Below are 25,756 nucleotides of genomic sequence, written 5' to 3'. Positions count from 1 at the left end.
TTGCTACGGTGCACCTATAAAAATTAGTGAGGGTTTTAGGAGACAGGCCAAATTTCTTCAGCTTTCTCAGAAAATAAAGGCGCTGGTGAGCCTTCTTGGCAGTGGACTCTGCTTGGTTAGACCAAGTCAGGTCATTTGTTATATTCACCCAGAGGAACTTAAAGCTTTTGACTTGTCCACCTGCGCACCACCGATGTAGATGGGGTCGTGCGGTCTGCTACTCCTTCTGAAGTCAACAACCAATTCCTTTGTCTTGCTGATGTTGAGGGATAGGTTATTGTCTTCGCACCATGCCACCAGGTACTTAATTTCCTCTCTGTACTCACTCATCATTACCCAAAATATGGCCTACAATTGTGGTGTCATCAGCAAACTTATATATGAGTTCGATGAAAACTTGGCTACCCAATCATGGGTGTACAGTGAGTACAGCAGGGGGCTGAGTACACAGCCTTGTGGGGCACCAGTGCTCAGAGTGATTGTACAGGAGAGCTTATCCCCTATTTTTATAGCCTGGGTCCTGTCTGTGAGGAAGTTGAAGATCCAGCTGCAGATCTGAGTGCTAAGACCCAGGTTCCGGAGCTTAGGAATCAGTTTATTTGGAATGATGGTATTAAAGGCAGAGCTGTAGTCGATGAAAAGGAGCCTTACATATGCATCTTTATTCTGCAGGTGTTCTAAGGAGGAATGTAGTGCCAGAGAGAGGGCATCTGCCGTTGACCTATTGCTCCGGTAGGTGAATTGCAAAGCGTCGAGGTTGACCTGTAGGTTATGGTTGATGTCTGCCATAACCAATCGCTCGAAGCACTTCATAGCAATTGATGTCAGAGCCACAGGTCGGTAGTCATTCAGGCATGCCACCTTGCTTTTCTTCGGCACTGGAATCATCGTTGCCTTCTTAAAACACGAGGGGATCTTAGACTGAAGCAGGGAGTAGTTGAAGATGTCAGCAAACACTCCAGCTAGCTCACTTTCACAGGCCCGGAGAACCCAGGATGCCATCTGGGCCCATCGCCTTCCTTGTATTTATCTTCAGGGAGGCTCTTCTAACGTCTTCCTCAGTGACACTGACAGGGGAGGCTCCGCTGCCACTTTCAACTTTCGGGGGCCCGGGCTGCTGGCTGAAACAAGTCCGTGAACTGTGTCACGGTTGCGGAGGCCTCTGCTCCAGCTGAGCCCTGGGCTCGATTTTCAAGGTCGGTGGCGGAGGCCTCACTTCCGGCAGCTGTGGATGGCCACCAACGGGGTTCTACGGTGGTCGCTCCGGGGAAGCGCCTGGGGCACCGTGAGGTCTCCGACGTCACTTTTATGTGGTCCTCTGCTTCGGAGAGGTGCTGGCCGGAATAGGCCGCATTTCCAGGCGCTCTGACACGGTAGCAGGCCGCGGGTCTCTGGGAACATGGTGGACCTGACAAGGCCTCGATGATCGGGTCCAGGTATGGTCTGGAGTTGAAGCAATTCTGGCACATCGATGATCTCCAGCTGGGTCAGTAACTTCACTAGGGTGTTGTTGATCTTGCTAGATGTAGCAAATTGGAGGTTTAGAAGGGTTTCTCGGGTGTAGGAAAGTGTAGAGGGCAGTTTGCTCGGGACAGCACGCGCAGAGTCGCCAGATACAAGCACCATCTTAATAACCCAAACGGATTTCAATATCCTCCTCTTCTGATATTTTCTTTGAAGTTCAAAAGATCTTTACTATTTCAGTTTATTCTCATTTGATTTAGTTTCATTCTAATTCTACATTTAACAATATTTTATCTTGTTTCCTTCTCTACCATTGACACTATTTGTCTATCTACTTCGTGACAAGATGGGTCAGCTGACCAATGTTTACCAGATCCCATGTGTAGCATTAATATTCATGGATAATTAGATGATAGTTACAGCAATTTGCAGCACAAATATTAAGCAATGTTGATTGTGAGAATAAAAGCTTAACAATGTCATTTGGCACAAAACACCCCGCTACAGCAATTTCAGGAATAGTAAATTGCTCAGTGTGCCATCTGATGTGGAAATTCCCATTAATTACTGCACAACTGTAGTTACTTGCTATATGCAAGACGTTACTTAAATATTTAGACCAACACCACTAAGCTCATCTTTCAGAATGTATAACGAAGCTTGAATTGATCTCTAGGGTCAGTAAATCTAAGTTTTGCATCTTGTGTTTTTAAACACCATGAAGTGGCAGATGGAGTCCAATCCAGATAAGTGCGAGGTGGTTCATTTTGGTAGGTCAAATATGATGGCAGAATATAGTATTAATGGCAAGACTCTTGGCAGTGTGGATGATCAGAGGGATCTTGGGGTCCGAGTCCATAGGACACTCAAAGCTGCTACGCAGGTTGACTCTGTGGTTAAGAAGACGTACGGTGCATTGGCCTTAATCAATCGTGGAATTAAATTTAGGAGCCGAGAGGTAATGTTGCAGTTATACAGGACGCTGGTCAGACCCCACTTGGAGTACTGTGCTCAGTTCTGGTCGCCTCACTACAGGAAGGACGTGGAAACCATAGAAAGGGAGCAGAGGAGACTTACAAGGATGTTGCTTGGATTGGGGAGCATGCTTTATGAGAATAGGTTGAGTGAACTTGGCCTTTTCTCCTTGGAGTGACGGAGGATGAGAGGTGACCTGATAGAGGTGTACAAGATGATGACAGGCATTGGTTATGTGGATAGTCAGAGGCTTTTTCCCAGGGCTGAAATAGCTAGCATGAGAGGGCACAGTTTTAAGGTGCTTGGAAATAGGTACAGAAGAGATGTGAGGGGTAAGTTTTTTTAAACAGAGTGGTGAGTGCGTGGAATGGGTTGCCAGTGGTGGAGGTGGAAACAATAGGATCTTTTGAGAGACTCCTGGATGACTACATGGAGGTTAGAAAAATGGGGGCTATGGGTAAAGCCTAGGTTGTTCTAAGGTAGGGACATGTTTGGCACAGTTTTGTGGGCCGAAGGGCCTGTATTGTATTTTTTCTATGAATTTGTTAATTTAAGATATCCTGAAATCCAGTCTAAAGTAACTAGAATACAAGAGAAATGCAAAAAGCTGCAGACACTGTATTCCAGATCAAGAAACAAACTACTGGAGGAACCCAGGTTGAGAAACATCTGGGGAAGGAAAGGACTCCACTAATGTTTTGGATTGAGACCCTGCATCAGACTAAGAGTAGACAGGGAAAGTAGCTGTTATAAAGAGGGGTTGGGGATAGATCTAACAGGGCTAGTAAGTGATAGGTAGAATGATGGGCAGTTGAGGCCAGCTGGTGGAAGGGGAGAGATGAAATCAGATCCAAGAGGATAACAGGTGGAAGCAGTTGACAAAGGCAAAGGGTGGGGAGAAGAAGGGAGAAGTGTAGAGCCAGGTAGGGGTACTGCACCTATCAATGTCACACCTGTAGTTGAAGGGGAATGTGCCAGAAGGGTTGGGTGGTGAGGCTGGCATGGGACGTGATGAGCAGTAGCACTCTGTTGCAACTATCAGAAATGACAAAGGATGATGAGCTATATGTGGAGGCTGGCAGGGTGAAATGTGGGGGCAAATGAAATCTATTGCTGAACAATTAATTCTCCAACTTCTGGTAATTCCCTCCCTCTCCCTTCCCCCATCCCAGTTTCACTCTGCCTCCTCCTCCCTCATGGTTCTGCCTCCTTCTACTAACCATAGTGCTTTCCCCGTACATTCCTTCTTCACTTTTCCTACCTATCCTCTCCCCCACCCCTTGATCTTTCCTCTTACTGGTTTTTCACCTGGCACCTACCAGCCTTCTCCTTCCCACACTCCCCCCACTTTCTTTATAGGGCCCCTGCCCCCTCCCTCTTCAGTCCTGACGAAGGTTCTGGGCCCAAAACGTTGACTGCTCGTTTCCACGGATGCTGACCCTCCTGCTGAGTTCCTCCAGCTTGTTTGTACGTGTTGCTATTGCTGTTCTGTTTGGAGGGAGGTGGAGTGAGAGCAGAAACCTGGCAAATGATGAAAATGCACAAGGGCTACATCAAGCACAGAAATGGCATGCTTCCTGGAAAAAAGGAACATTTCAAATGATCTGGAACAGAAGACATCATCTTGAGAGCACATGACTGAGTGAAGAAAATGGAGGAAAGATAGCATAACTTTACAGGACACAGGATAGGAAGATATGTAGTCAAGGTAGCTGTGGAAATCAGTGGGTTTTGTCATACAGTAAATGTCAGTGAATAGCTTGTCTCCAGAGATGGAAACAGATTGAGAAAGGGGGGAGAGGGGGGAATGTCAGAAATGTCCCAAGTGAATTTGAAAACAAGATGCAAATTAGCAGAAAATGAACATTGCGTGAGAATAAAAAATAGCACTATTGCAGTTGTTTGTGGAACAGAGAAAGAGGTGGGGAATAGCACCGGAACAAATTTACAATAGCTACCCTGCAGAGCCAACAAAAAGACATAGCTATGTCCCAAACCAGTGTTCATGGCTACTTAGGCTACGTCCACACTAGACCAGATAACTTTGAAAATGTTGGTTTCACGTAAAAATGATAGGTGTCCATACCAAGCATTTTTGAAAATACCTCCTTCCACATTAAAATTGGTATTTGGGCTAATCTTCTCCTACTGGGCATACGCAGGACACACTTACAGAAAACAAGCGACATGTTTGGTGTCGAATCTCGCTGTGAAAGTGCACGTTTGTGTAGTTACAGACTAGAAAAACTTAAAAGAAAATTGCCAAACGACAGACAGCTGTTGGCTCTCGTGCAGGAGGACTTAAAACTAAAAAAAAAACAAATACTGGATCATATGGAGGCAACCGACAGGGCGTTCGCAGACAGTATGACCCGGCTAACGACAGACATTGAAAAACTGACTAACTCTGTTGCATTAATAAAGAACCTTGTTAAATGTATAAAACATGTCTGCATCAGTGTTATTTTTTTTTCCATACAATGTTACATTAGACTGTTACACATCTATTGTCAGAGAAGTACTTGCATAAATAGGTAAACCACCTTCATACGAGCAAGGACAGAAAACAGGGCAAAGTGAGTATACTTATTTATTCAGTAAGTTATGGGTCAAAGTATTTGGTGAGTAAATTTCTAACACTTCTGTCTTCAGTCTCGTTGCCGCCTGTTCTGAAATTGTTAGGTAGTGTGGGAGGTTGCGTTCAAGAAAACAATGAAATGCCGCGCTGCCGCCAACATCTGTTCTGGCACATCATGACAGCGTTTCAAAAAAATCTCCGGTTACCCTGTCCACACTCCTCTGCCCAATCAGTGTTTTCAAATATATACACTCTGGAGGGCGTTTTAGAAAAGCTCAGTTTTCGGGGGAGGAAAACACCGTTTCAGTGTGGACGGAGGGTCAAAACGAAGAGAAAAAGCTTCGGTTACGGATTTATCCTGTCTAATGTGGACATAGCCTTAGAATTGTTGGAAGTGAAAGGAATTAAAAAGTGAAGTTCTTCAGGGTAAAAACAAGTTCTACCAGGTGGATGTTAGTGATAGTAGTGCAGAGCTGGTTGGATCACTGTTGCAGAAAGAAGTGAAGGGCTTTGAGACCTTGATAGAGGAATGTAAATGTATAAAGACTGGGCATCAATAATGATGAGGTGGTAAGGTCTAAGGAATCAGAAATCGTCAAAATGGAATTCAAGGAGGGAACATAGAACAGTGCAGCACCATATAGGACCTTTGGCCTATGATGCTGTATCAACCTTTTAACCTACCAAGATCAGTTTAACCCTTCACCCCCCACAAATCCTTCCATGTGCCGATCTAGGAGACTCTTAAATGTCCCTATGTATTTACCTCTACTACCACCCCAGCAATGCACTTACCACTTTGTGGAAAAAAAAACCCTGCTTCTGATACCTCCTCCCCACCATACTTTCCGCTAATCCCCTTAAAAATATGTCCTTTTATTTTATTTATTTAGCAATACAGCACGGAGAATGCCCTTACGGCCCTTCCAGCCACAATTAGCCGACAATCCCGATTTTAACCCTAACCTAATCACAGGTCAATTTATAATGATCAATTAGCCTACCTGGATTGTGGGAGGAAACCTCATGTATACCACGGGGAGGGCACATAGACTCCTTGTAGATGACATTGAATTGAAATGACTACTTCTTACATCCTTCACATACATGAGAAGCAAAAATCTTTACGTTACATCTCTGTCTAAATGTGCAATCATAGTAATTTATAATCAATAGAACAGTCAATATAACATAGAAATACAGTTGTGTCAGCGTCAGTTCATCAGTCTGATGGCCTGGTGGAAGAAACTGTCCCAGAGACTGTTGGTCCTGGCTTTTATGCTGCGGTACCATTTCCCGATCGTAGCAGCTGGAATAGATTGTGGATGGGGTGACTCGGGTCCCTAATGATCCTTCGGGCCCTTTTTACACACCTGTTTCTGTAAATGTCCTAAATCACGGGAAGTTCACATCTACAGATGTGCTGGGCTGTCCACACGACTCTCTACAGAATCCTGCAATTGAGGGAGGTACAGTTCCCATACCAAACACTGATGCAGCCAGTCAGGATGCTCTCAATTGTGCCCCTGTAGAAAGTACTCAACTGTCTTGAGGTGAAAGAAGCACTGTTGTGCGTTTTTCACCACACAGCTAGTATGTACAGACCATGTTCTCAGTGATGTGGATGCTGAGGAACTTAAAGCTGTTCACCCTCTCAACCCCAGATCCATTGATGTCAATAGGGGTTAGCCCGTCTCCATTCCTCCTATAATCCACAACCAGCTCCTTTGTTTTTGTGACATTGAGTGAGAGGTTGTTTTCTTGACACCACTGTGTCAGAGATGACTTCCTACCTGTAGGCCACCTCATTATTGTTTGAGGTAAGGCCATCGGCAAATTTAATTAGCAAATTAGAGCTGTGGATGGTGACACAGTAATGGGTATACAGGGAGTAAAGGAGGACTGAGGGGCTCCTGTATTGAAAGTAAGAGGGGTAGAGCCCACTCTTACAAACTGCTGGTCACCTGACAGGAAGTCCAGGATCCAGCTGCACAAGGCAGGGTCAAGGACAAGGTCTCTGAACTTCTTGTGGAGCCTGGAGGGAATTATGGTGTTGAATGCTGAATTGTAGTCCAAGAACAGCATTCTCACATAAGCATCCTTCTTGTCCATATCGAAATTGAACTCCAAACTCCAATGCCCCAAGCTGTAACAGCATCGTACTAACCACTACATTACTATGGCGCCCACAATGCCATCCTGAGAAAAGGGTGTTGGCTGTCCTCTCTATGCCTCTCATCTTATACACTTCTATCAAGTCTCTTCTAATTCTCCATTCCAAAGAGAAAAGCTGTAGCTCATTCAACCTTTTCTCAAAAGACATGTTTTCCAATCGAGGCATCATCCTAGTAAATCTTTTCTTTTTGATTCAGAACAAGGCGGCAGCAGGAGAGCACCTAAGGATTTCCAGCGGGAAGACATTTTGAGTTCTCCAGGGAAGAGAGAGGCCAGACTGCGCAGGCGCTTAACATCAGCCAGTTGAGCGCGAACAGTTTAAAAAGGGCAAGGAATCTGCAGAAGTTTTTGATTTGGAACAAGAAGGCAGGTGGAGAGCACCTAAGGGCTTCCAGCGGGAAGACATTTTGAGATCTCAGGGGAAGAGAGAGGCCAGACTGCGCAGGCACGTGACGTCAGCCAGTTGGGCGTGAACAGTTTAAAAAGGCAGCCACATCCAGCAGGCAGCATTGGGAGCAGGCAGTGGAGTGAGAGGCAGCACAGTGAAAGGGCTTTGGCGGTAACGGGACGAGGAGAGGCAGTTGTTGATTGCAAAAGGAGGTAGTATCTGTGCAAGGCCAGTTTTCTGTGGGCGGTGTCAGATGTGGGAGGTCCTGGAGTCTCCCAGCATCCCGGAAGGCCACATCTGCACCCGGTGCATCAAGATACAACTCCTAAGGGACTGTGTTAGGGAACTGGAGCTGCAGCTCGATCACCTTCGACTGGTCAGGGAGAGTGAGGAGGTGATTGAGAGGAGTTACAGGTAGGTGGTCACACCGGGGCCACGGGGGACAGAGAAACGGGTCACAGTCAGGAGAGGGAAGGGGAAAAGTCAGGTTCTACAGAGTACCCCTGTGGCCCCTTGACAATAAGTACTCCTGTTTGAGTACTGTTGGGGGGGGGGGGGGGGGGAGAGAGAACAGCCTACCTGGGGGAAGCGACAGTGGCCATGCCTCTGGCACAGAGTCTGGCCCTGTGGCTCAGAAGGGTAGGGAAAGGAAGAGGAAGGCAGCAGTGATAGGGGACTCTATAGTCAGGGGGTCAGACAGGCGATTCTGTGGACGCAGGAAAGAAACTCGGATGGTAGTTTGCCTCCCAGGTGCCAGGGTCCAGGATGTTTCTGATCGCGTCCAAGATATCCTGCGGTGGGAGGGAGAACAGCCAGAGGTCGTGGTACATATCGGTACCAATGACATAGGTAGGAAAAGGGAAGAGGTCCTGAAAGACTACAGGGAGTTAGGAAGGAAGTTGAAAAGCAGGACCTCAAAGGTAGTAATCTCGGGATTACTGCCTGTACCACGCGACAGTGAGAATAGGAATAGAATGAGGTGGAGGATAAATGCATGGCTGAGGGATTGGAGCAGGGGGCAGAGATTCAGATTTCTGGATCATTGGGACCTCTTTTGGGGCAAGTGTGACCTGTACAAAAAGGACAGGTTGCACTTGAATCCCAGGGAGACCAATATCCTGGCGGGCAGGTTTGGTAGAGCTTAGGGACCGTTTAAACTAGTTTGGCGGGGGGGGGGGGGGTGAGAATCAGAATGTGAGTGCGGGGATTAAGATAGAATGACAAGGGCATGATGCTAAGAGTTCTGAGTTGATGAAGAAGGACAGGCAGGGGACGAAACATAATTGTAGCCAGTTAAAGGGGTTGAAATGTGTCTATTTTAATGCTAGGAGTATTAGGAACAAGGAGGATGAAGTTAGAGCATGGATTAGTACGTGGAACTATGATGTTGTGCTGTGACTGAAACTTGGTTGAAGGAAGGGCAGGATTGGATGATGCAGGTCCTGGGGTTCAGGTGTTCTAAAAGGAATAGGATGGGAGGTAGAGGTGGGGGGGGGGGGAAGAGAGAGAGTGGCATTACTGGTCAGGGATAGTACCACGGCTATAGAAAGGGAGGACGCTGCAGAGGGAGTGTCCACTGAGTAGGTGTGGGTGGAAGTCAGAAATAGGAAGGGATCAATCACTGTGCTGGGAGTAGTCTATAGACCCCCAAATTGCCCTCAGGACACCGAGGAGCAGATAAGCAGGCAGATTTTAGAATGGTGTAGGAAATACAGAGTAGTAGTTATGGGTGATTTCAACTTCCCTCATATTGGCTGCCACCTCCTGAGTGCAAGGGGGATAGATGGGGCTGAATTTGTCAGGTGTGTTCAAGAAGGATTCCTGACAGTATGTGGACCGGCCAACGATAGGAGAGGCTATACTCGATCTAGTTCTGGGTAATGAGCCTGGTCAGGTGACAGACCTCTTAGTAGGGGAGCATTTTGGTGAGAGTGACCACAACCCCCTTAGCTTCAGCATAGCTATGGAAAGGGATAAAATCAGATGAAATGGTAAAGTGCTTAACTGGGGAAGGGCTAACTTTGAAGGGATGAGGCAGAAAGCACAGAAGTAATGTGGGAGAAGTTTAGGGACCACTTAAAGCTGGGTTCAGAATGGTAGGAAAAGGGAACCGTGGCTGACGAAACACGTGAGGCAACTCATCAAGAGGAAAAAGGAAGCATACGTTAGATACAATGTGGAAATTATAGAAGTAGTAGTGCGGGATCTTCTTAAAAACATCAAGATTGATAAATCCCCAGTGCCAGATATGATACACCCCAGGTTGTTGTGGGAATTGAGAGAAGAGATCGCAGGAGCATTAGCTATGATGTTTGAATCCTCTTTGGCTGCAGGGGAAGTGCCGGAGGACTGGAAAATCACAAATATAGTTCCCTTGTTTAAAAAAGGTAATAGGGAGAAATCTGGGAACTATAGACCGGTGAGTCTTACATCGGTGATCTGCAAACTACTGGAAAGGATTTTTAAGGATAGGATCTACGAGCATTTGAAGTAGTACAGTCTACTCATGGATAGTCAATATGGCTTTGTGAAGGGAAGATTGTGCCTCACAAGCCTGATTGAGTTTTTTGAAGAGGTAACAAAAGAAATTGATCAGGGTAGGACAGTGGATGTGGTCTACATGGACTTTAGCAAAGCATTTGACAAGGTCCCTCATGAGAGACTCATGCAGAAAGTCATGAGGCATGGGATAAGTGGAACCTTGGCTGCTTGGATAAAAAACTGGCTTAAAGGACGAAAGCAGAGGGTAATTGTGGAAGGAAAGTATTCTGCCTGGCGGTCGGTGACTAGTGGAGTGCTGCAAGGATCTGTCCTGGGACCCCTGCTATTTGTGACTTTTATAAATGACCTGGATTTAGAGGCGGAAGGATGGGTGAGTAAGTTTGCAGATGACACGAAGATTGGAGGAGTTATGGATGGAGTTGCAGGTTGTCGAAGGTTACAAATGGATATAGACAGGCTGCAGAGTTGGGCAGAAAAATGGCAGATGGAGTTCAATCCGGACAAGTGTGAGGTGATGCATTTTGGAAGGACAAACCAGAAGACTGAGCACAGGATTAATTGTCAGTTACTTAAGAGTGTGGTTGAACAAAAGGACCTTGGGGTTCAAATCCATAGATCCCTCAAGGTCGCTGCACAAGTTGATAGGATAGTTAAGAAGGCCTATGGGATGCTAGGCTTCATTAACAGGGGAATTGAGTTCAAGAGTAGAGAGATCATGTTGCAATTCTACAAATCTCTGGTGAGACCGCATTTAAAGTATTGCGTTCAATTCTGGTCACCTCATTATAGGAAGGATGTGGAAGCTATGGAGACGGTGCAGAGGAGATTTACCAGGATATTGCCTGGTTTGGAGAGCAAGTCATATGAAGCAAGGTTAGCAGAGCTGGGACATTTCTCTTTGGAGCGTAGAAGAATGAGAGGGGACTTGATAGAGGTCTACAAGATTATGAGAGGCATAGATAGGGTGGATAGTTAGTACCTGTTTCCCAGGGCACCAATAGCAAACACCAGAGGGCATACGTACAAAATTAAGGGAGAGAAGTTTAGGAGAGACATCAGGGGTAAATTTTTTTTTAAAAACACAGAGGGTGGTGAGTGCCTGGAATGACTTGCAAGGGATGGTGGTAGAGGCTAAAACATTAGGGGTATTTAAGAGCCTCTTGGACAGGCACATGGATGAAAGAAAAATAGAGGGTTATGGAGTAGTGTGGGTTCAGTACTTTTTTTAAAAAAAGGATTATATTGGTCGTCACAACATGGAGGGCTGAAGGGCCTGTACTGTGCTGTAGTCTTCTATGGTTCTATGCATCCTCTCTAGTTTCTACATTTTACCTATGATGGGGTGACCACAGCTGAACACAATACTTCCAAGTGTGGACTGACCAGAGTTTTATAGTTATAACATTACCTTGCGACTCTTGAACTTAATCCCCTAACAAAGGCCTACACACCATATGCCTTCTTAACCACAAAATTAATTTACACAGCAACTTTGAAGGATCCATGGTCCACACTACCAAGAATCCTGCCTTTAACTTTGCACTCTACCTTGAAGTCTGACCTCCCAAAGTGTATCATTTGCTACTTTTCTGAATCGAACTTCATCTGCCAATTCTCAACCCTGTCAACTTCCCATTGGAAGCTACAACCTTCTATACTTTCCAGAAAAACCACCAACCTTTGTGTCATCTGTAAACTTACTAGCCCACCCTTACACTTCCTCATCTAAGTCATTTATAAAAATCACAAAGAGCAGAGGTCCCAAAATAGATCCTTGTGATACACCACTGGGTCACAGACCTTCAAGCACAATACGCTCCATTTATTGTGCCCTCTGTAGGCAAGCCAATTCTAAATCCACACAGCCAAGTTTCCCTCAGTCTCATCTCTGCAAGCTTTCTTAATAAGCCTACCATAAGGGGAAGGGAATGGAAAGGACAGAGGCAAAGTTCAGTGGGGCAAGAACAAGTAGAAAGAATGAGCCTATCAGGATCTTAAGTGAAGTGTAACAACTAGTATAAACAATCACTCGATGCAATTTGTTTTCATTTAAAAATATAAGAATAGATCTACTGATGCATACGACTTCCATTAATCAAGCAGTTATTCAAGTCTGAGAGGTAGTAACATCTTACTAGTTTGGTTAAAAAAAACATGAAAAGATACTATAACTTATTTTTGAAAAGAAACTTAACCGTTGTACATTTGAGTACAGAGAATATGCAGCACCACCTAATGGTAAAATTAAAATATACCCAAGACAGGCTTGTGTTTAAAAAAGAGCATCCTTCTATTAATCTCCATTCTAGCTTTTTATGCAAAGAACAGGACAGCAAACAGTACAAGAGTACAAGATATTACTTTTACAATGGGACTCAATGGGTTGCAGTATCATGGACTAGTAAACGGCTAAATGACAATAGTTAAGAGAGACACACTGATGAATAGCAAGAATGGAAATGGAAACACATTGTGGAGCATCTAGTGATCAATATGAGGATCACTGGGTATTCCGATTGCAGGCATCACTCAATTGACGCATTTATTGATTCTATTTATGCATTTCCTCTTTAATATAATGTACTCATTAAGGTACACATCCTTGATACACTTTGGGTAGTCTTGATGGCAGAGTACAAAGAACACAGATCCCTCTAAATTGGTGTGCAAGGTGATAGGGTGGATAAAGTGTACAGATTTTTGGCTTTCATTAGTTAGGGGATAGAGTTCAAGAGTCGCAAGGTAATATTGTAGCTCTACAAAACTCGTGTTAGATCATAGAGTACTGTGTTCAATTCTGGTCACCTCATTATAGGAAAGATATGGAAGCTTTCAAGAGTGGAGAAGAGAATGCTGTATGAAGAAAGAGCGAATTAGGGTTTTACAAGACCTCTCGGCATGGAGAGAGCTGACAGCCAGCACCCTTTTCCCAGGATGGTAATGGCTAAACAAGGGCATACTTATAAGGTGACTGGAGGAAAGTAGAGGGGGATGTCAAATGTAGTTTTTTTTAAAAACACAGGAGTGGTAAGTGCATGAAACACCTTGCCAGAGTTGATGGCAGAGGCAAATCCATTAGTGACATTCAGAATACTCTTAGATAGCACATGAATGAAAGGAAGGATTATGTGGGAGGGAAGGGGTTAGACTGTTCTTGGAGTAGGTTAAAAATTGGGACAACATGAGCCAAAGAGCCAGTATGTGCTGTAATATTCTGTTATATCCAATCTCTTCCCATTACTAAAGTCCTACAATACAGGTACCATCTTTGTGAATCTCTCCAGCAGCATGGAAATAGGTCATTCAACCCAACTGGTCCATGCTGAACACAGCATCCTCCCTAGTGCTGAAGGTCTGCCAGTGTGGGTGCTTTCAGCAAACCGTGCATCTATACTTCCATGTTCCACCATTGAAAAATAATCAGGGCCCAGCCATGCCCTGCATAGATCCTATCCCTGCTATGCTTCTTGAGCAATCAAACACTCCAGTCTTGTCAGACTTCACCAGTGGCTGACAACCATACCTAGACCATATTTCAGGAAATCTAAATCATCTGGTTGCCTTGCACCTGCCTGCATACAGGCAGAGGCGAAGAGCAAGTCCAGGTGGTCACAGGAGACAGAAGAGCAGCTACAGGATTGCTTTGAGTCAGCAAACTGGGCAGTGTTCAAGAAGCCTGGATCTGAATGAATAAGCCATGGGTGTCAAGACATTCATGGGCGTGAGTGTCCCCACAATATCATCCAGTCTTCCCCAACCTTAAGCCCTGGATGAACCAAGATCTACAACCTGCTGAGAACTAGAACAGTGGTTTTCAGGTCTGGTGACCTATTAAATAAAAGAGGTCCAGGTACGACCTCTGGAAAGTCATCTCACATGCTAAGTGGCAATTACAGAACGGACAAACCACTGAAGGATATGCAACAGCTGTGGCAGAGCTTGAAAACTATCACCTCCTACAAAGTAGAATCAAGTGACATTTCTGTCAAGACTTCACTACTAAACGAGCTCAACGCCTTTTATACTCACTCTGTCAAAACATGGAGGAACATTCACAACTCTCAGAGCTCCCAATGTTCTTGTATTTTCAGTCTTTGAGGCTGACATGATAGCATTCTTAAGAAAATTAAGCTCACAGAAAGCATCTGGTCCAGAATGGGTACCTGGCCAAGCACTAAAGACCTGTGCTAATCAACTGGCTGGAATATTCACTGATATCTTTAACCTCTAGCTTTGGCAGCCTGAGGTACTCACCTGCTTTTGGAAGGCTTAATTATATGAGCGCCCAAGAACATGGTAATCTGCCTCAATGACTATCATCTAGCACCACTTACATCCACTATGAAGGGCTTTGAGAGGTTAGTGAAGAAACACATTAACTCCTGCCTGAAGAGCAACTTGGATCCACTTCAATTTGCCAAGAGTCACAACAGGTCAAAGTAAATGCCATTTCATTGGCTCTTCACTCAACCTTGGAACATCCAGACAATGAAGATGCACAAATCAGAATGTTCTTCATTGACTATAGCTCTGCATTCAATACCACCATCCCCTCAAAACTAATCAGTAAGTCCCAAGATCAAGGCCGCAATACCTCCTTGTGCAATTGGATCCATGATTTACTCAGATGTAGACCCTAGTCAGTTCAAATTGGCAACATCTACTCCACAATCTCTATCAGCACAGGTGCACCATAAGGCTGTTGCTTGGCCCCTGCTCTACTTGCTTTACACTGAAGATTGAGATCCTAAGTACTGTTCCAAAACCATGTTTAAGTTTGCTGATGACACCACTGTTGTTAGCCAACTCAAAGGCAGTGACGAATCAGCGCATAGAAGGGAGACTGAAATTCTTGCTGAATTGTGCCAGAACAACCACATCTCACTCAATGTCAGCATAACCAAAGAGCTGACTACAGGATTATTGACTACAAGAAGAAGAAACCAGAGGTCCAGGAGTCATTCGTCATTAAACAATTTGCATGATCAATTCCGGCTGGACAAAATCAAGATTAGAATCCTTGGTTTATTTTTCTCTCCAAAATCCAGAGGCATGGAAACCAATTAAAGCAATCCTATAATACCTCAAATGAGTTCAGAAAGCTTGAAGTTTGCTCTACAGGAAGAGAGAAATGATTCCAAAATCCACAATTTGCAATAATTAAGACAATAGGAGTAAGCATGAAGTTCTACTGCCACCTCATGACACCCAATCAGGTACACCAACCCTACAGGCAGATCACTGACATTCCTCCATCAACATGAGATACTCCTAGATTTCTAAACCTTGCAGCAATTGTTCATGACAAGCAGGAATAAGAATTAAACGTTAGTTTTGCCATTGAAACCCACGGCCCAACAATGAATTACAAACAATGCCTCTGGACTATAAAATACTTCTCCAAAAACTTCTAAATTGGTTATTAAAAGGCATTAAGTTCAACATTATGAATTCCTATTGACCCCAGTTGCTCAGTCCAAAAGTCAGAATGTATAGTGCTACTTTTCAACTTTTATAATTTTGTTTGTCACAGGCTTAAAATTCTTTATGAGTATAAACCCAAGACAATAACAATGATATTAGCTGACTCCAGTTAGTCTAATATGTCTAATCTTGGAAAATTAATTTGTAGCATTTCCAGTTGATAATGATAAATTAAATCCAGAATACAAGATGAGAGCAACATTCATGGTAAGTTAGTTATAACATTGAGAACACGTGGAAAGGACAAACTCTCAGTCATACAATTTGGGACTTACTGCGTCAAACATCTATTTGATATACAAGTTATACCAATTGTTGCAACAATTGATTTTAAACTAAGATTAATGGTAAGATACAGCATTCACACATCAGAGTATCCTTAAATATCTGTCAACCTTATCAACATGTACAAACAAGCTGGATGAACTCAGCAGGTCGGGCAGCATCCGTTGAAAGAAGCAGTCGCTTCGGGCCCAGATCCTTCGTCAGGACTGGAGGAGGAGGGGGCAGGGGCCCCATAAAGAAGGTGGGTGGAGGGTGGAAAATCAATCAGAGGAAAGATCAAGGGGTGGGGGAGGGGAAGCGAGGGGATAGGCAGGAGCGGTGAAGAAGGAATGTAAGGGGAAAGCGCTATGGGTAGTAAAAGAGGCAGGATCATGAGAGAGGTGATAGGCAGCTAGAAGAGGAGACAGAGTGAAAGTGGGATGGGGAAAGGAGAGGGAGGGAATTACCGGAAGTTGGAGAATTCAATGTTCATGCCAAGGGGCTGGAGACTACCCAGACGGTAGATGAGGTGTTGCTCCTCCAACCTGAGTTTGGCCTCCTCTACCGCCATGATTGGTCTGATTGTTGTTGTGTGCTGGGGCAGCAGGCTGAGGATAGCAGACACCAACAGAATCAACAAACTAATTCGTAAGGCCAGTGATGTTGTGGGGGTGGAACTGGACTCTCTGACGGTGGTGTCTGAAAAGAGGATGCTGTCCAAGTTGCATGCCATCTCGGACAATGACTCCCATCCACTCCATAATGTACTGGTTAGGCACAGGAGTACATTCAGCCAGAGACTCATTCCACCGAGATGCAACACTGAGCGTCATAGGAAGTCATTCCTGCCTGTGGCCATCAAACTTTACAACTCCTCCCTCGGAGTGTCAGACACCCTGAGCCAATAGGCTGGTCCTGGACTTATTTCCACTTGGCATAATTTACCTATTATTATTTAATTATTTATGGTTTTATATTGCTATATTTCTTCATATTCTTGGTTGGTGCGACTGTAACAAAATCCAAATTCCCTCGGGATCAATAAAGTATGTCTGTCTGTCTTTTCCACCCTCCCCACCTTCTTTATGGGGCCCCTGCCTCCTCCTCCTTCAGTCCTGACAAAGGGTCTGGGCCCAAAACGTTGACTGTTCATTTCAACGGATGCTGCCCAACCTGCTGAGTTCATCCAGCTTGTTTGTATGTGTTGATTTGACCACAGCATCTGCAGTGTACTTTGTGTTATTACCTTATACTTTTGCCGAAGTTCTTCAGTATCCTGTTTCTCCACTTCCATAACACGACGTCGTTCTGTTGCATCATCTGCATAATCAAGCTACAATGAAGAAAAAATGTTTTCACAAAATAGATATTCTTCATGGGTCAGATATATATAAACAAATATTAACACTTTCTTTGACTCATTTTAAATATGGAAGACGTTCCTTTGTGTTAAGTTCTCTCATTGTTTGTGGGATCGGGTCATCACTGACAAAAGTTAACTAGCGTTCTGCATTGATCCTAATCTGATGTAGCTAGCCATTCATGCTGCTAGGGAGCAAATTCCAGTAACAATTATGCCTACCAGTCTTGACCTTCAGGTCAAGAATCTGGAAGGGATATCAAAGTCAGCTGAGCAAGTGTTAGCATAATCTATAGATGATACTTATTTAGTCATGCTGTTCAGAAGATGGAGATAATTATTTTACTGTAGAAGTAATCTTATTTAAGTTTTCAATTAGAACCAATTTTACACAAGTACAAATGACATAACTGAAATAATTAGCAGACTTATCCTGTTCTTTCCCCACTGCAGCTTTTAAGTATTTTGCAGGCATTTCTCAGAGGGAAAACATGAGAACTTTACTATCCAATTCTCAGAGCAAGATGGGTGGAGCAATCAAGGAAAGTAATATAGAAAGTCAAAGACAAATTCAAAAAACGTCTAATCTGGAACTTGAGGTTGTTATCCATTCATCATGCAACAAACTGTCTAAAGAAGTGAAAACCTGTATTTTTTTTTAGTGACAACCCATCTCAATCTCATGTGTTTAAAAAAATACAGATCATACCAGAGATAATAGCTCATGTAGGCTGATTTCTCAAAGCTTGCTTGCAAATATTGTAAATTTAATGGGCTAAATTTCTTCAAGTGATGCAGCAGTATAAGGATTCTAAGATAAATATTATTGATTTTGCTCCAGATGCATATAATAATGTCAAAAAAAAACAAGCCTTACTTCAAAAGGAAGCATTATCATTTTACAGAGGCATAGATAATTAAAAGGAAACTAAAATTTAGGGGATACATTTCAAAGAAAAAAAGTTGGTTTAAAAAAATTTCTGAGATCTTCAAGGTACAAGAAAATAGGCATCTGAAAGCCAAGGATGCAAATTTTTTTAACATTCTTAGCCAAATAACTAAATGGATTTTTACTTGTCCTTTAAATTGGAAGCACAGCCCTAGCCATATTCTGATTTATATTTTTCTGGAAGAACTATGACTTGGCTTTCTAGCATGACAGAAATTTGCAATAAACAAATTCAAATTTAGTTTTATCTTGGGTTCAAATGTGCAGTAGTGTTCATAACCAGCCCCAACACTTCCTGAATGCAAGGGCAATGATGCCTCTTTGCCAGAAGTGTTCAATTTCTAGTCAAACCACTAGATGGAGTAGCATGCTGTGAGAAGCCTGAAAAATTCTTAAATGGCAACCAATGGAGTGATATAAAACTACTGCAATAGCAAACATAATATTGAGACAAACTGATGTTTTATTCTGTATCAATGACATTTAATGCCCCATATAACATTAATATTTTTTTAATTCTCAGGAAATGAAATATTTATAATTTTAGTAGTTATTTCAAATCTTGATCAAGTAGAAATGATGATAAAACCATCAATTTCTTAAAGCCTGAACATGTTATTAATGCAATAACCAATAAATCAGTCTGAAAACACAAGTTTTACAAAAGTAATCACCAAATACAGTCCAAATGCTTAAGTAACTTAGTAAGATTGAAACAATGTTTCAAATTTGCCATTTTTATTAACTTAATTTTCAGAATCTGCAGTCAGCGATGAGATCAATATTTACTGCTTTTCCCTGGCTGCCTTTAAGTGGTGATAAGCCATCTTCTTCAACCTCTGCTGTGCTTTTAACTAAGGTAATTATTTCCTTGGCTATTGGGGAGGGAGTTCAAGGATATAAACTCAGCAACAACGAAGGACTGATACATTTTGAGATAGGATGGTGAGAGAGGGGGGAACCTGGAGATTAGTGGTGTTACATGTACCTACTGCCTTGTCCATGGTCTTGAAAGCTGTGGGCTTGGGAGGTGCCAGCAGAGCGGCAGAGGTGAATAACTAAACTCCATTTGATAAATGATATACAATGCAAACACTGCAACAGTGGTGGTGGGAATGAACATTTAAGATGGTTGATGGGGTGCTATTCAAGCAGGCTGCTTTATCTTGGATGGGGTTCAAGCTTTAAAAAAAATATCACTAGAGTAGCATCATTCAAACAAGTTAAAACTATTCCATTCCAATTTCAATTTGTGCTTTGCACGTGGAAGAAATGTTTTGGTGGGGGGGGGGGCAGGTGTCAGGAGAGTAGAATACTCAGCCTTTGAATTTGTTCATTGTATTTATGTAGCTGGTCTAGTTAAATTCACACTCTACAGTGGAGGAGTTTTGATTATGATCTTTGCCTAGCTCTAAGGCACCGATGTTACTTTGTCATCTTTCACTCAATAGCTGAGTATTCTCCAAAGTTGACTCATAAATAAGGAGACAAAGGCTAAAACTGTGCTTAGAAGGCTGCTTAATAACTAAAATCTATCTGAATTTTTGCTTAAACTATTTTGATCAGATCTCAGAAGCCATATGTACCCCATCTCCTTTGTGAGTTGATGTTTTGTTAGGGTTAACAAGGAATTACAAATATGAACACAGATGGCCTTGCTGTTCTGAGATTTTAGAATAATTTTTAAATTACTAAGTGTAGACTAAAGCCATTCTTGTAAACAGCTTACATCTGAATACATATATTGCAAAGAAAATGTAAATGAAAACAGTAATCTTCCTGAAATTTCTGCTTGTATCAGCCCAAAGTTTCAGCATGATCTATGGAGAGTTACTTTCAAATATTATTGCTGCCATTAGTGATTCAGGAAATAAAGCTCAGAAGCTTGAAGGTAACTAATGAAGGGATACATTTCATATAGTACAAAGCCTGTTTTGTTGTATAGTCTGGATTACACACAATAAACTCAGATCCAAATAGTCATAGAAAAGTACAGCACAGAAACAGGCCCTTTGACCCATCGAGTCTGTGCTGAACCATTTAAACTGCCTACTCCCATTGACCTGCAGCAGGACCATAGCCCCCCACACCCCTACCATCTATGTATAACCATATAACAATTACAGCATGGAAACAGGCCGTTTTGGCCCTTCTAGTCCGTGCCGAATGCTTACTCTCACCCAGACCCACAGATCTGCACTCAGCCCATAACCCTCCGTTCCTTTCCTGTCCATATACCTATACAATTTTACTTTAAATGACAATACTGAACCTGCCTCTACCACTTCTACTGAAAGCTCGTCCCACACAGTATCTATCCAAACTTCTCTTAAACATTGAAATCAAGCTCACATGCACCACTTGCGCTGGCAACTCGTTCCACACTCATCCCTCTGAGTGGAGTAGTTTCCCCTCATGTTCTCCTTAAGCGTTTCACCTTTCACCCTTAACCCATGACCTCTAGTTGTAGTCCCACCCAACCTCACTGGAAAAAGCCTGCTTGCATTTACCCTATCCGTACCCCTCAATTTTGTATACCTCTATCAAATCTCCTCTCTATCTTCTACATTCCAAGGAATGAAGTCCTAAGCTATTCAATCATTCCTTGTAACTCAGGTCCTCCAGACCAGGCAACATCCTTATAAGTTTTCTCTGTACTCTTTCAGCCTTATTTACATCTTTTCTGCAGGTAGGCGACATAATTGTACACAATACTCCAAATTACATCTTACCAATGTCTTTTACAACTTCAACACAACATCACATTTCCTGTACTCGATACATTGATTTATGAAGGTCAATGTGCCAAAAGCTTTTTAATGACCCTATCTGTGATGCCATGCCGTTGAATTATGGACCTGTATTCCTAGGTCCTTTGTTCTACCACACTCCTTAATGCCCTACCATTCACTGGGCAAGAATTATCCTGGTTTTTCCTACACCTAGGACAACACCTCGGGCTTATCTGCATTAAATTCCAGTTACCATTTTTCAGCCCCATTATTCCAGTTGGTTAAAACCCGCTGCAAGCCATGATAGTCTTCCTCGCTGTCCACTACACTCCCGATATCAGTATCATCCGCAAATCTGCCATTCCAATTAATCACATTCTCATCCAGATCATTGATACAGATGATAAACAACTCAGCACCATTCCCTGTGGCACTCCATTAGTTGCAGGCCTCCAGTCAGAGAGGGAACCATCTACTTTGCCCATAAAGCTAATGTCTACTCTAATTTATTACCTCATTTTGAAAGCCAAGTGACAGAACCTTCTTGACCAACCTCCCATGCGGAACTTGTCAAATTCCTTGCTGAAGTCCACATAGACAACATCTACCACTTTGCCTTCATCCACTTTCTTTGTAACTTCCTCCAAGAACTCCAAGATTAATTAGACATGACCTACCATCCAGAAACCCATGCTGACTATCCTTCATCAGTCCATGTCTATCTAAATAATCATTAATCCAGTCCCTTAGAATACCTTACAATAATTTTCCCACTGATGTCAGGCTCATTGACCTTTAATTTCCTGGGTTTTTTTTCTTAAACAACATTAGCTATCCTCCAATCCTCCGGCACCTCACCTGTCACTAAAGATGATTTAAGTATCCCTGCAATTTCTACACTTACCTCCAGCAGGGTCCGAGGGAACACTTCATCCACCCTAATTTGTCTCACAACAGCAAACACCTACTCCTCTATAACCTGTATAGAGTCCATTAAGTTGATGTCATTTTACCTTCTATAGACTGTCCATTTCCTGCCTAAATACAGATGCAAATAATCCCATTTAAAATCTCCTCATCTCTTTTGTCTCCATGCATGGATTACAATCTGATCTTCCAGAGGACCAATTCAGTTCTTTGCAATTGTTTTGCTCTTAACATATCTGTAGAGTCTCGTGGGATTATTCTTCACCTTGTCTGTTAATGTGACCTTAACTGTTCTTTTGGATTGCTTATACAGGTATCTCCCACTTTACGAAAGTTTGCTTTATGCCACTTCCACTTTTACGAAAGACTTACATTAGTATCCGTTTTCGCTAACTGAAAGAAATCCGAAGAGAATTTTCGCTTTTACGAATAAATGCGAAAAGCGAAAATAGCATTCAGCGCTTGTTTTGCAGCGAGCCATTATATAGGCAGCGCGCACCCCGAGCAGCAAGAGTGGCAAAAAGCAAAAATAGCGTTCAGCGCTTCTTTTGCAGCGAGCTGTTACGGAGGCAGCGTGCACCCCGAGCAGCGAGAGTGGCGAAAAGGGAAAATAGCGCTCACCGTTTGTTTTGCAGCGAGCCATTATATGGGTAGCACACACCTCGAGCAGCGAGAGTGGTGAAAAGGGAAAATAGTGTTCAGTGTTTGTTTTGCAGCGAGCCGTTTGCGAGCAGCGAGAGTGGCGAAAAGCAAAAATAACATTCAGTGTTTGTTTTGCTCTTAGCAAAATAACACTCAGCATCAAGCCACCATAGCTTTGAACTGCGTGAGATTTTCGCTATGACTGACAGTGCTGCAATGATTGCAGAAAAGTATGACTTTAATTTTGAAAGGGCACGTATGCAGAGTGCTTACAAAGAACTATATGATAGAAAAGTGTGTGAACCTTCCAGTGTGCTCGCTGTCTTCCCGATTCTGGTAAGTAAAACTACACTGTACATACATTCTATTTTATATAGGCTGTCTATTTTATATGATTTTATCATATCATTCCTGCTTTTACTATATGTTAGTGTTATTTTAGGTTTTGTGTGTTATTTGGTATGATTTGGTAGGTTAATTTTTTGATTCTGGGAATGCCCAAAATTTTTCCCGTATGGTAAGTGTTTCTTCGCTTTACGCCATTTCAGCTTACAAAGGGTTTCATAGGAATGCTCTACTTTCTGATAGCGGGGGAAACCAGTACTCCATAGCAGCTCTTTTGTTCATACCTGCCTATAACTCAGTGCACCTCTTTTGCTTAACCAGAACCTTGAGATATTTCTCAATATCTCATGAAAAGCAAGGTTCCCTACACCTGTTATTTTTAACTTCAATCCTGGCAGGCACATACAAGCTTTGTGTTCTCAAAATGTTACTTTTGAAGACCTCCCTCCCACTTACCAAGTACACCTTTGCCAGAAAACAGCCTGATAATTTCTGATACCATCAAGATTGGCTTTTCTTCAACTATAATCGCAACCCGCAGACCAGACCCATCTCTTTGCATATTTACTTTGAAACTAATGGCATTGTGATCACTAGATGGAAAATGCCCCCCTACACAAGCTTCTGTCACCTGCCCTGTCTCATTGCAGATCAAGTACTACACACTCTCTCATTGGGACTTCTATGTACTGATTAAGACCATAAGATATAGGAACAGAATTAGGCCACCTGGCCCATTGAGCCTGCTCTGAAATTTCATAATGGCTGAACCATCTCCCTCTCAGCTCCAATCTCTTGCCTTCACCCCATATCCCTTCATGCCCTGACCAATCAAGGATCTATCAACCTTTGCCTTAAATATACATGCAGACTTCTCCTCCACAGCTGCCTGTGGCAATGAATTCCAGATTCACCATTCTGGCTAAAAAAATTTCCTCATCTCTGCTCTAAAAGGATGCTCCTCTATTCTGAGGCTGTTTCCTCTGGTCTTAAGACTCTCCCACCATAGGGAACATCCTCTTGACTTTCCTGAACACATTTGACAAACTCCATCCCATCTAGTCCTTTTACAGTATGAGAATCCCAGTCAATATTTGGAAAGTTAAAATCACCAACTGTAACAACCATGTTTCTTGCAACAGTCTGCAATCTCTCTACAAATTTGTTCCTGTAAACCCCTCAGACTGTGGTCTGTAAAATATAGTCCCAGTAGCATGGTCATACCTTTCTTGTTACACAACTCCACCCATAACACCTCACTATGTAATTTCAGTCTGTCTTGACTGTGCACTGCTATGACATTTTCCTTGAATAGTAATGCCACCCCTCCCGCTCTAAAACAGAACACTGGAATATTGAGCTGCCAGTCCTGCCCCTCCTGCAATCAAGTCTCATTAATGGCTAAGATAGAATTCCAGGTGTTGATCCATGTCCAGTGCTCACCTGCCTTTCCTATGATACTTCTTGCATTGAAATACACACAGATCAGGACACTAGTCACACCATGCTCAACCTTTTTTAGATTCCTGATGTTGTCTAAGGTTTTAACATCTGTCTCTAGAAGCTCAATACTATCTGTACTAGCACTCTGGTTCCCAGCCCCCTGCAACTCTCATCTAAAATCGTAATTGATTAAATGGCACACTTCCCACTGCTATTCATTTACACATCCAAGAGCTACAGAAACCTCACAGTAAGAACGTCGAAAACTGCAGATGAAGGAAATCTGATAAAAATGGTAACGGATAGAAGTTCCAAGATCAGCACACATTTGTGATGTTCCATTGAAAGGAATACAGCAAAGGAGTCAACCATTAACTTATAAATTTGCATTTATGGAAATAATGTACATGAGGAATGATTCCAGCAATTTTGTTTTCCATTAAGGCCAGCGCTTTTTGGAGAAGCCATGAAGGGTCTATTCTTTTACTAATTCCTCAGGAGCTTTACAGTTTGTATAAACTTCAGAGACAATTTGCTGCAGGGTATATCAAACAGTTTATAGAGTTAAATTTTCTGTCACAATCACATTATCCAACTCAGCAGCCTTACCTCCATTTCCATCCGGCCCATACCCATGACATCATATTTGACGATAATCGGAATAGGATCTGTCCTTCCTAAAATAGAAGAATACATTTGTAGCAAGGGTAGCCACATTCAGCTATAATTACGTGCTTGGGACTGGTGGGTAAAGATCTTGCCTTAGAGTGCAGAGGCCAGAAAGCTACAGTGATCCAAACAGAAGCCATTCTCACAGCTTAGTTTTAACAGCACTCATTGTAGGTTTTCTAGAACAGTGAAGATTAGATAACACACTCATGAAAGTCTGCACACTAATCATCAATTAAAGAATTTGAAGAATTTAATGCTCATAGCATTTATCATGCTTCAAATCAAAGTTGCAAATTTAATTTTTATGAAATTCTGAGGGAGGTATTTACAGAGCCTGACTTCTTACAAAGAAGGAGTAAAAGATTTGAACTTATTTTAAAATTCTACAGATTTAGGTGACATTTGGCCAAGGCTTTATTTAGTTTCTTTTATTGAACCAGAGAGATACTTGTTTCTAATTTACAACATTTTTAATTATTTTTTTGAGTTGGCAGTGGAAGGGGACAGGAAAAGGAAGACAAAAAAATTAAAAGTGAAATTGAATAAACATATTACAAAGATTTCGTATAAACAGAGATTGGGAAAACAAGGAACAATTCAACCAAGACTATTTGCAATAAGCTGAAAAGTATGTTTTCATATATAAAATCAAAAGGTGTTGACTGCCTGATTAAGAACCTTGAAAACAATTTGAGTGCAAGTGATTCAATAATGTACTTTGCTCTTAGCAATTCAACACCAGCTGCACTGAACTACTTCTTAATTTGGTTTGGAAAGTAATTACTCTTCCTGCATTGACTTAAGATCAAATATGCCTTTTAAGTACACTGCTTCCAAACCTTGGTCTTTGTTACAT

At 42.6% G+C, this 25,756-nt stretch overlaps 1 protein-coding gene across 6 annotated transcripts in view; it reads right to left on the bottom strand.

The window, feature by feature from the left end:
* The window catches only part of gpatch8 (G patch domain containing 8), a 120,376-nt gene that overhangs the window by 56,061 nt on the left and 38,559 nt on the right, over window positions 1-25,756 (bottom strand). For 4 of the 6 annotated variants that reach the window (XM_059955675.1, XM_059955679.1, XM_059955680.1 and 1 more), the window contains 2 exons: window positions 24,838-24,905; window positions 17,077-17,163 (listed from right to left, as the gene is read on the bottom strand). In XM_059955675.1, the coding sequence (XP_059811658.1) occupies window positions 17,077-17,163; window positions 24,838-24,905 (155 nt within the window). The remainder of the gene's footprint in view (window positions 1-17,076; window positions 17,164-24,837; window positions 24,906-25,756) is intronic. The other 2 variants (XM_059955676.1, XM_059955677.1) reach the window with 1 other exon arrangement.

This window comes from Hypanus sabinus, chromosome X1, assembly GCF_030144855.1.
Source record: "Hypanus sabinus isolate sHypSab1 chromosome X1, sHypSab1.hap1, whole genome shotgun sequence".
Classification (NCBI taxonomy): domain Eukaryota; kingdom Metazoa; phylum Chordata; class Chondrichthyes; order Myliobatiformes; family Dasyatidae; genus Hypanus; species Hypanus sabinus.
The sequence above is the reverse complement of the archived record's forward strand: the minus strand, read 5'-3'. Positions and strand labels throughout refer to the sequence as shown.